Source organism: Triticum urartu, chromosome 5 (assembly GCF_003073215.2).
Source record: "Triticum urartu cultivar G1812 chromosome 5, Tu2.1, whole genome shotgun sequence".
Classification (NCBI taxonomy): Eukaryota; Viridiplantae; Streptophyta; class Magnoliopsida; order Poales; family Poaceae; genus Triticum; species Triticum urartu.
Genome location: NC_053026.1, coordinates 19,359,848 through 19,368,996, shown reverse-complemented (window position 1 = coordinate 19,368,996; position 9,149 = coordinate 19,359,848). Strand labels below are relative to the sequence as shown.

Genomic DNA, 9,149 nt, shown 5'->3' with positions numbered 1-9,149 from the left:
CCATAATTGCAAAAAAAGGCATGGATGGATAGATCACTACAATATTAACAAAACTCCTTTACTGATCATCCTCAAAAGAGGCACGGATCACTAGGAAACAACATGAACATATGGCATCATGAGATAAACAAATCCCAGGACTTAGTGAAATTACTAAGTCCCTGAAAACAGAATTACCAAGTGCCTCACTTTGCAAGCTTGCACTAGGCACCACGCACATCACAAAAATATATGGGTTGCACCTCTGGAAAGATGACAAAACCCTTAACAAAACATATGTAGAGCATCAGGTCATATCATGCACCCATTAATCATGGCAAAAATGACAAATGTCTAAGATGGAGTAGCAGATCTGACAATTAACTCAAGTAGCCCTCTTCTAACAGCATTTCGGGCATCAAGATGAACTCAAATGAAAATTATGCAATGGAATGAAATGATGTACTCTCAGAGATGAACATTTTGATATGCTATATGCATGAATCGGAGCTACGGATGCAAAGTTACGGAGCTATGAACATGGGCACTTGGATCTGCGATTTTAGGAATTAGTAGAAAAAATCACCCCGCGAGAAAAAAAATCAACTCTGGCGAGAAGAGGCCGGTTCCTCCGTCTCCGGCGACGGCGAGGCTCGAGCGCGGCGGTGGGAGGCCGGGGAGCGGCCGGACTCCGGCGGGGCGGCCGGATCTGGCCCCGGGAGGTGCGGGCGGCGCGAATCCGAGGCGGCGGCGACCGGATCGGGGCGGTGACGGCCGGATCGAGGCGGCGGCGGGCGGATTCGACGGCGACCGGCGCGGCGGCGGGGCGGCACTGGCGAAGGCGGCGTCGGGCGGCTTGGCGGCGGGGTGCGAAGGAGGCGGCGCGCGGGCCGGGAGGGCCCGATCCGGGCTCTTCGGGCCAGAGGAGAGAGAGGATCGGCGGCGGTGACGTGGTAGCTTCCCATGGGATCGGGGTGACGGCGCGGCACGTCCGACCGGAAACGGACATGTCCGGCGGCTGCGCGAGCGGAATTTTAGGGTTTCGGGGAGGAAGGAGATCCGAAAATCGGGGGGGTGTTTAAATAGGCATAGAGGGAGCTAGGAGAGTCCAAATGAGGTGCGGTTTTCGGCCACGCGATCGTGATCGAACGATCTAGATGATGGAGCAGAGTTAGGTGAGTTTTGGGCCAAAATGGAGGGGTGTTGGGCTGCAACACACACGAGGCCTTTTCGGTCCCTTGGTTAACCGTTGGAGTATCAAACGAAGTCCAAATGATACGAAACTTGACAGGCGGTCTACTGGTAGTAAACCAAGGCCGCTTGGCAAGTCTTAGTCCAATCCGGAAATGTTTAATCCGCACACACGAAAGAAAGCTAGAAATGACCACCGGAGGAGAACGAAGCGCCGGAATGCAAAACGGACAATGGGGAAAATGCTCGAATGCATGAGATGAACACGTATGCAAATGCAATGCACATGATGACATGATATGAGATGCATGACAACGAAAACAACACACGGAGACAAAAACCCGAACCCGAGAAAATAAAACAACTTAACGCCGGAAACGGCAAGAGTTGGAGTACAAATTGGGAAAGTTATATCCGGGGTGTTACAGATCTCGTCGGACAGCGGGCGGGACAACGTCGTGAATCTCCAACGATCGCGCACAGGTACCACATCCCGCGTCCCCCTCTAGTCTCGCTCGCGGCAACATCGAACGAACTGCTGCCGCGCCAGTGGCAGTGGTTAATCTAGCTACCCGGCGGCACATGCGATCGTGGATTTTGTTCCGGTAGTGCTGCTCCTCGTGATCTGGGTTCACGTAGCGTCGGTTGCCGTCGGCTGTGCGCACCACCAGTATCGTTATTTGATGTGGCGGCTAACCTAGGTATCCGGCGGCAGAGATAATCACAGATCTAGCTAGGTTTTGAGATCGTGCAGTTCCTCGCGATTGAAAGTGATCACGACAGGTGCCGTGGCCATCTTCCTTACTAAGTTTGGCAGATCTGAATGGCCTCGGTTGCGGTTGTTTACATAACAGCTGTGATCGTGTGCTATGTGTTTTATATTTCATCATTGATAATGTTTGCACATGTGATGATACATATTATTGGTTGTAGGAAATGGCGGAAGAGGAGTTAACTGATATCATGGTAGACATGGAGTATGGAGAACTGATGAAAGACTGGATAGATGATTGGTCAGATGATGAAAATTCAGATCGTGAAGATCGGTCAGAGAATGGGAACGAATGGGACAATCTTAATGTGAGTGGCATTGTCATGTTGTAATTTTTTGGTGTCATCCGACAACATTAATTCTTTGTGTTGAAAATTTATAGATCAATGAGCTTGATGATGATCAGGAAAACAACTCGGAGCTCTCGAATGAAGATTACATTAGTCAGGTACGTAAGTGAAAAATTTTGTTGGCATGCAAATCGAATTTCTTCTGGATGTCATAATGCGTACGACTATTATGGTGAATCCGACGCGGAGACATGCCTTAACGACGAATCATTAGATGCACCTGGTTCTGGGGAGTCTGAGTCGTCGGTCATCATGAGTGAGGTATGTGTGTAATCAATGTTTTATGGAAGTAAGTAATGTTAAACCATAGAAATCTGTTTTCATGGCTGTGGTTTGATTGTGTAGGTGACACAAGATGATGGTGCAAAGAATGTCCAAGATACTGCCAGTGCAGATGATAAGAGGGATATGTTCATGCAGATAATGGAAATGACCTTTACTTCTCACGATGCTGCGTATGATTTCTACAACAGCTATGCTAGAGATAATGGTTTCAGTATTAGAAAGAATAAGGTCAAGTATAGCAAAACAGAGTCACGTCATATGCATTATAGGCGGTTTGTTTGTTCAAGACAAGGGAAACGTGACAGCAAGTTGCTAACCGAGGAAGGACACAGCCGTAGGCTCAGACCCGAGACACGCTGCTTTTGCGAAGCGCACCTGACCGTCAAGCTTGACCAAAAGCGTGGGGTTTGGTATGTTGAAAGTTTTGAGGACAAGCATAGCCATATGTTGGCAGGACCGGACGAGGTACCTTTTCTTTGGTCCCATAGAAAAATCAAAGAGTACCAGAAGCATGAGATAATGTCCATGGGAGCTGCAGGGATTAGAATTCACGACATGATGGATTGCTTCATCAGCAAGCATGTATGGTACGACGGTGTTGGTTTTACCAGGCGTGAAATATACAACCTTTGCGCCAAGGAGAAGAGGAAGCTGCTTTCAAAAGGTGATGCTGCCGCAGCCATAGGCATCATGGCCAGTAGGAAACAGAGGGATCCTAGCTTCTTTTTCGAGTACAGGCTAGATAAGGAAGGACATTTGAATAGGATGTTCTGGTGCGACTCCCAGTCTCGTCATGACTATGAGGACTTCGGCGACGCGCTTGTATTTGACAGCACGTACAAGATGAACCGCTATGGTATGCCATTCATACCTTTTGTTGGTCTTAACAATCACCGGAAGACCACTGTTTTTGGTTGTGCCATAGTTTCGGACGAGACCGAGGAGACATACGTGTGGCTTCTGCAGACGTTTTTGAGGTCCATGTGTCAAAAGATGCCTAAGAGTGTAATCACAGACGCCGACGCTGCGATGATCAAGGCAATTCGCGAAGTCTTGCCAGACGTGTGGCACCGTATATGTACGTGGCACATAGAGAAAAATATGAAGATTCACCTCAGTCACAAGTCCTTGAAGGAGTTTTGAACTCTTCTGTACTACAGCACGTCCACGGCAACGTTTGAGGAGAGATGGCACGCATTTTCCGAAAAATGGCAGTCGGAAAAAACTGTAACATGGTTGAGGCGGATGTATAAGAAGAGAAGACTGTGGGCCGCGGCATATCTAACAGAGGGGTTTTGGCTTGGCATGAAAAGCAACCAGCGGAGTGAAAGCCTGAACTCATGCCTTCACCTCCACCTAGACGGTGAAATGACCCTGGTGGATATGATTTTGCACTATGAGAACGCCATTGTGCGTATCCGTGAAAACGAGGCGCGAGATGACTGCACGGCCTCACAGAGTTTACCGGTGCCAGTTACTAGCTCGAGGGAACTTGAGATAGCTGTTTCTCACGTCTTCACTCCAGCAAACTTCTATATGTTGCAGGATGATCTTAGAAAAATTGACGGCATGGAGATTGTAGAAATTAAGCTGGGAGACGGATCACAGCAGTACATCGTGGCCTGGAAGAATAACCGGAAGCGCAGTTTTTTGGTGGAGTATACACCAGTAAATTCTGCAGAAACTATAAGGTGCAGCTGCAGAAGAATGATTCGAAAGGGTCTACCTTGCAAGCACATATTCCATGTACTGAAGCACTTGAACATATCTGAAATACCAAAGTGTTTAGTTCTTATTCGGTTCACGAAAGAAGCAAGGTTGGGACTGCCCGCGAGGCACACAAGCGATCTGTTGGGATTTGGTTGGACTGGGGCCGGGGAAAGAATGAAATATAGCCAGGTCAGTGTGTTAGCGTCTAAAGCTATGCATGCGGCATGCAAACACCCTGCTTTGTGGGATCAGTTACAGGAGAGTTTGAAGGCTGTGATAGCTAAGAGTCATGAGTATGATCTGCTAGAGGAAAATTTGTTGAAGCAAACAAATGACATCAGTAAGTGTGCAGTTGAATATGTGGACGATGGTGAAGGCAACATGATTGAGGTTAAAGATCCTATGGAAGTGTCAAGCAAAGGTGCAACAAAGGCAGATGAGAGCCGCCCTGTCTCGAAAAATGGTAGACCACTCTCTTTTGATGAGTTGAAAACCCAGTGCGGTGCTTGCAAATTGGTAGGACACACTAGACGTAGCAAGAAATGCAAACTAAATGAGAAGTAAGTGTTTGTATGCATTGTGGATTATTAAAGTTTGTATCATTCATTAACTTAGCTTGTCTTCTATCAGGTGCAGAAAAGTGGAGAAGGAACAAGAGTAGAACACTTGCTTCAAATATTTACTGTGTTAATCGGCCGACTCATACTCGGAGGCTTTGGCCCCCTAATTGTATCCTTAGTGTATTAGCAGACGAGATCCCAGTCTTTGTTTAAATAAAGTAAGATGTTTCCCTGTAAACAAAAATCAAAAAAATTCTTTACTGTGTAATGACCGGGGCGGGAGGTAGAAAGAATATTATTGTACGTTTACCCTGCCCACGTCCTAAATGCCATTAAATAAGTAACTGTACCACTCTCCTCCCCACCACACACTCACCCACCTCCCACGGGCGCCGGTTCGAACTCCCCTCTTATCCCCACCTACAGTAGATCGAGAATACCCTCGCCGGCGACCGCTGCAACTGCCTCCATGGAGAGAAGCCTCGGCTGGCAGAGAGCGATGCTGGACCTCGCCGACGATGACGAGGGGTGGCGCGCGCGGTTGATGGAGGTGTGCGGCTGGTTCCCCAGCACGGAGATGTTGGTCAACCACGCGCGTGGCCTCGTCAAAGTCCTCACCGACGCTGAGAAGAAGCGCGCCTTCCCCTACGGCCGCGGCGTCCCGCCGGCTGTCCTACTCGTGTGGGCAATGCGAGAGGCCACGTTGAGCGACTCCCCTGTTCAGCGTGCAAGGTGGTGGATGTACCGCTCCACCACCATGACGCTGCAGCCAGATTCAGCACGCGTCGCGTCGAGGGCGGGCCGCGTCGACGTCGAGCTCGCTGTCCCTGCGCCCGTCACCCCAGACTACCAGGTGCGCCATGTGTCGAAGCCAGTGCTGCCGTTCGGCTCTGACGTCATGGAGGACGACGTGGAGGAGGTACTGGTCATCCCTGATGAGCTGAGGAGGGCGAGGAGGACGCTGTGCAGATGGTAGCGCCGGTCGCCGTCGAGGGTGGCAAGACAATGCCCATCGACGTCAAGCTCCTTCCCCTCCTCCCTAACATAGTGAAGGTGGAAGCAGAGGAGGTGGCTCAGGATCAGGTGGCGCAGCTGTCCAACAGAACGGTGGTCAAGAAGAAGGCTTCTCCGTGTGTGGTGCGCCGCTCACGCCGCCTCAAATTTCTGAAGAAGTGAAGATGGGCACATTTGCTGAAGGAGGAGGAAGCTGCTGTTTATATTAAGTTAGGTATGCTGTTATATATTTCAGCATATAAGTTAACATTATTTTGGGTTTGATGTTGGTTAGGTATGCTTTTATATGTAAGCATATAAGTTATGCAATCGGTACGGTTTGATCAGGTTCTTTGTGGCTGAAGAACTGGATATCTACTGCTCACCCTAAGTGCCAAGTTCAGTTAAATTTCTGATTATTGAATAGGTATTGTTGCTTTGCTTCAGTGTTGCATGGAAGCTGCTAGATGTTGCTCCTATGTTGCAACAAGACAATGAACTAGTCTGCTACATAAATCAGTAGTGTTTCTAGGTGATGTGCCCATGTGCATCACATACCAAATATAGAACATGCCAAAAGTGCATTGTCTGTCAAATACAGGACATGCCAAAAGTGCATTGTCTGCCAAATATAGAACATGCCAAAAGTGCACTGTCTACCAATCATGATGGCCCCATGTTATTTATGCTGCAATCTCTGTTACACTTTGCCCATAAACTGAATAGCAAATAATTCAGCATCATTTCATCATGTCAATTACAATGATGTCAATAACTTCATGAACAATCTACTTGCTAACTATGACAGCAATCATAATGGCAAGCAGGCCAAGATACAGAAGACCTCCAAATCCTAAAATCCTATCCCTATAGAGCAATATCTCCTTGTGCATCTTAACCATTGCCCTCTTTTCTTTCTCATTCCTTTTAATTTCAGCTTCATATTCTGTAATCTTAGTCTCCAGTTTCTTGTTCTTCATGGCAAGATACTTAATGACTGACTTCGCTTTGCTATCCCACTCCCCATCAACCCATTCAACATACTCAGAAGTGATATCATCCTAAATAAATCATGAGCAATTCAAGTCATTTTATAACTGAACTTGTCGCTGCAAGCGTTAAACACTGAACTTTTTTGCAGCTTGACCGCAATAGCAGTACTAGTTTGAAGATCATGGTCAGTAGACTAACCTGAAACAAACATCCCCCGAGTGCGCTGCCAAAATTGTCTGCATCTATGCAGACACGGCCACTAGGAGTTTCCTGATGACCACATAGATGAAGCTTGTCATGGCCACAGGTGATGAATTATGGGTGATAATGCTGGGATGTAAAGAACAACGGTAAAGAACTTACCTTTTTGCCACCAAAGTGTAGCACTAAAGAAACCCTAGCCGTGGGTTCTCCCGGCCCGCCACCGCCCACAAAACCCCCGTCCCCTGTTCCACTAGATCCGCCGCCACTGCCTCCTGTGCCACTGAATCCGGCCCACCTGCTTGCAGGACCCAGGGTTCGACCTAACTTGCGGTCGCCACAGCTCTTCTCGCCGCCGCCGCCGCCCGACGCCCAGCTCGCTGTCATGCTTTCGCCATCGAGATTTGGATGCACAAATAGAGAGGGAGGGCTAGGGATTTGGAAAGCGAAACAAGAAAAGGGGAAAGATCGATGTGAACCTGGCAAAATGGGCTGGTGGAGCGCTGCCGGGAAGATAGCCCGCCTGTGGGGCCCCTCACATGGTTAGATGGGCCGTGCCTGGCATTATGATGAGGACAGAAAAAGTTAATTATACATATAATTAAAAACGACGGGTTTGTAAAACAAACTAGAAAAACATGATGCCTGATAACACGCGATAGAGCCAACGAGCTGACATGACTTTGATGAGTGTAATATTACATTATGGCTCGATATATTTACTTATCTACCATGACTACTTTTCATAATAATGTGATGAGGGGGAATTACTAAGAGATTATGCAAGATGATGACATGCACATAGCTAAGGCAGAATGCTAAGCTTGGTAGAGTTTTAAAAAAAGTTAAGATTGTGAAAATTTTAATATGAAACTTACGAGAGCAGTTGAAGAGAAAAATAGACTATTATAAAAAATTGGAGAAGGAGAAAAATATTAATCAAGAACACTTGATAAGTGAAGCCGTGAAAAATACAATTATGAAAAATTGGAGAAGGAGAAAAATATTAAGCAAGAACAATTGATAAGTGAAGCCAAAACTTTATTGGTACGACCAAATTGTCTTCTCCGAGCGAATTTTATGACCGAATTGTCTTGTACAAGCGAATTGTCTGACAGACACAATACACATGCATGTGCCCTGTTTATTACATAAAAATGATAGAACCCCTAAGATAATCCTGCCGCCGAAACCTTCGACTGGACTAAATCCAAACCACTAAAACTTCAATCTTGCATGCCGCATGAATTCTTCAGGCGCGTTTTGCTTGCGATTTCGCGAATTTTGTTCTTCACACACTCCATCGAGTTTGAAGGTGACATAATCAACTCTGTGACGAAACGTCCTCTCCTTGTGTTAACGGTGGCCTGCAAAAAATGACATAAAGGTTGCATGAACCGAAGTTGCTACACCACCATAGTAGCTAGTCTACAAACGAAAATAACAGCATACCTGTGTAAATTTGCGGGTGATTTTGTCCCCGTCCCAATGTTCTAGACATTCTGTGACAAAAAGGCCACAAGAGTTCCTGGTACATATGCAAACATTAGCGGTGGGCAATACAAACATGTGTGTTGTTGTTTGATTGTGCATAGTGTCCTATTAACTCACCCATCCTCTTGCTGGGGTATGTCATACTCCTTGATAGGCCACTTACTTACGTCCGGATATTTCCCTGGTGTAATAATATTTGCCTGACGCATATCGTGTGCTATAGCCATTCGCTATAAAGAGGATAGTGGTAAAGATCAATCATAAACAATATGTAAGAGCAATGGTACAAATGTTGGTTACATTACCAGTTCTTTAACAGTCCTCTCAGCCAGGTCCAGAGGATAGAGCGAATCGAGAGCTTGGAATTCTTTCTTGATCATGTGCACGACCACGGTCATCCAGTGGCTATTGTCGATATTCAACGCGATATACGTCTACAGTGTAAAAAACCATTACGGATCAAAAGAAATACTTGATGAACTATCATGTAGTGAAGAATCACAAACATTACGTACCTTATCACACACAGTATACTCTTTCGTGACTCTATTAACTGCCCCAGCTTTGGTCAGAGCACTATCCATGTTGCAGCTCGATGGCAATGGATCGTCATGTGCGATA

At 46.8% G+C, this 9,149-nt stretch overlaps 1 protein-coding gene across 1 annotated transcript; it reads left to right on the top strand.

Annotated features, from left to right (window-relative positions):
- The first annotated feature begins 2,106 nt into the window (after window positions 1-2,106).
- Window positions 2,107-4,948, top strand: LOC125506651 (protein FAR1-RELATED SEQUENCE 5-like). Its single transcript, XM_048671421.1, has 6 exons — window positions 2,107-2,250; window positions 2,325-2,389; window positions 2,427-2,553; window positions 2,638-3,615; window positions 4,123-4,268; window positions 4,918-4,948. Exons 1-6 carry the CDS (start codon window positions 2,107-2,109, stop codon window positions 4,946-4,948), a joined length of 1,491 nt encoding a protein of 496 aa, XP_048527378.1.
- The last annotated feature ends 4,201 nt before the right edge of the window (window positions 4,949-9,149 follow it).

Bases quoted from the DNA above. Each gene is read 5' to 3' on its own strand.
- LOC125506651 (XM_048671421.1), top strand. From the start codon at position 2,107: ATGGCGGAAGAGGAGTTAACTGATATCATGGTAGACATGGAGTATGGA. The intron at 2,390-2,426 runs GGTACGTAAGTG...GCATGCAAATCG, and splicing joins AATGAAGATTACATTAGTCA to AATTTCTTCTGGATGTCATA. The intron at 2,554-2,637 runs GTATGTGTGTAA...TTGATTGTGTAG, and splicing joins CGTCGGTCATCATGAGTGAG to GTGACACAAGATGATGGTGC.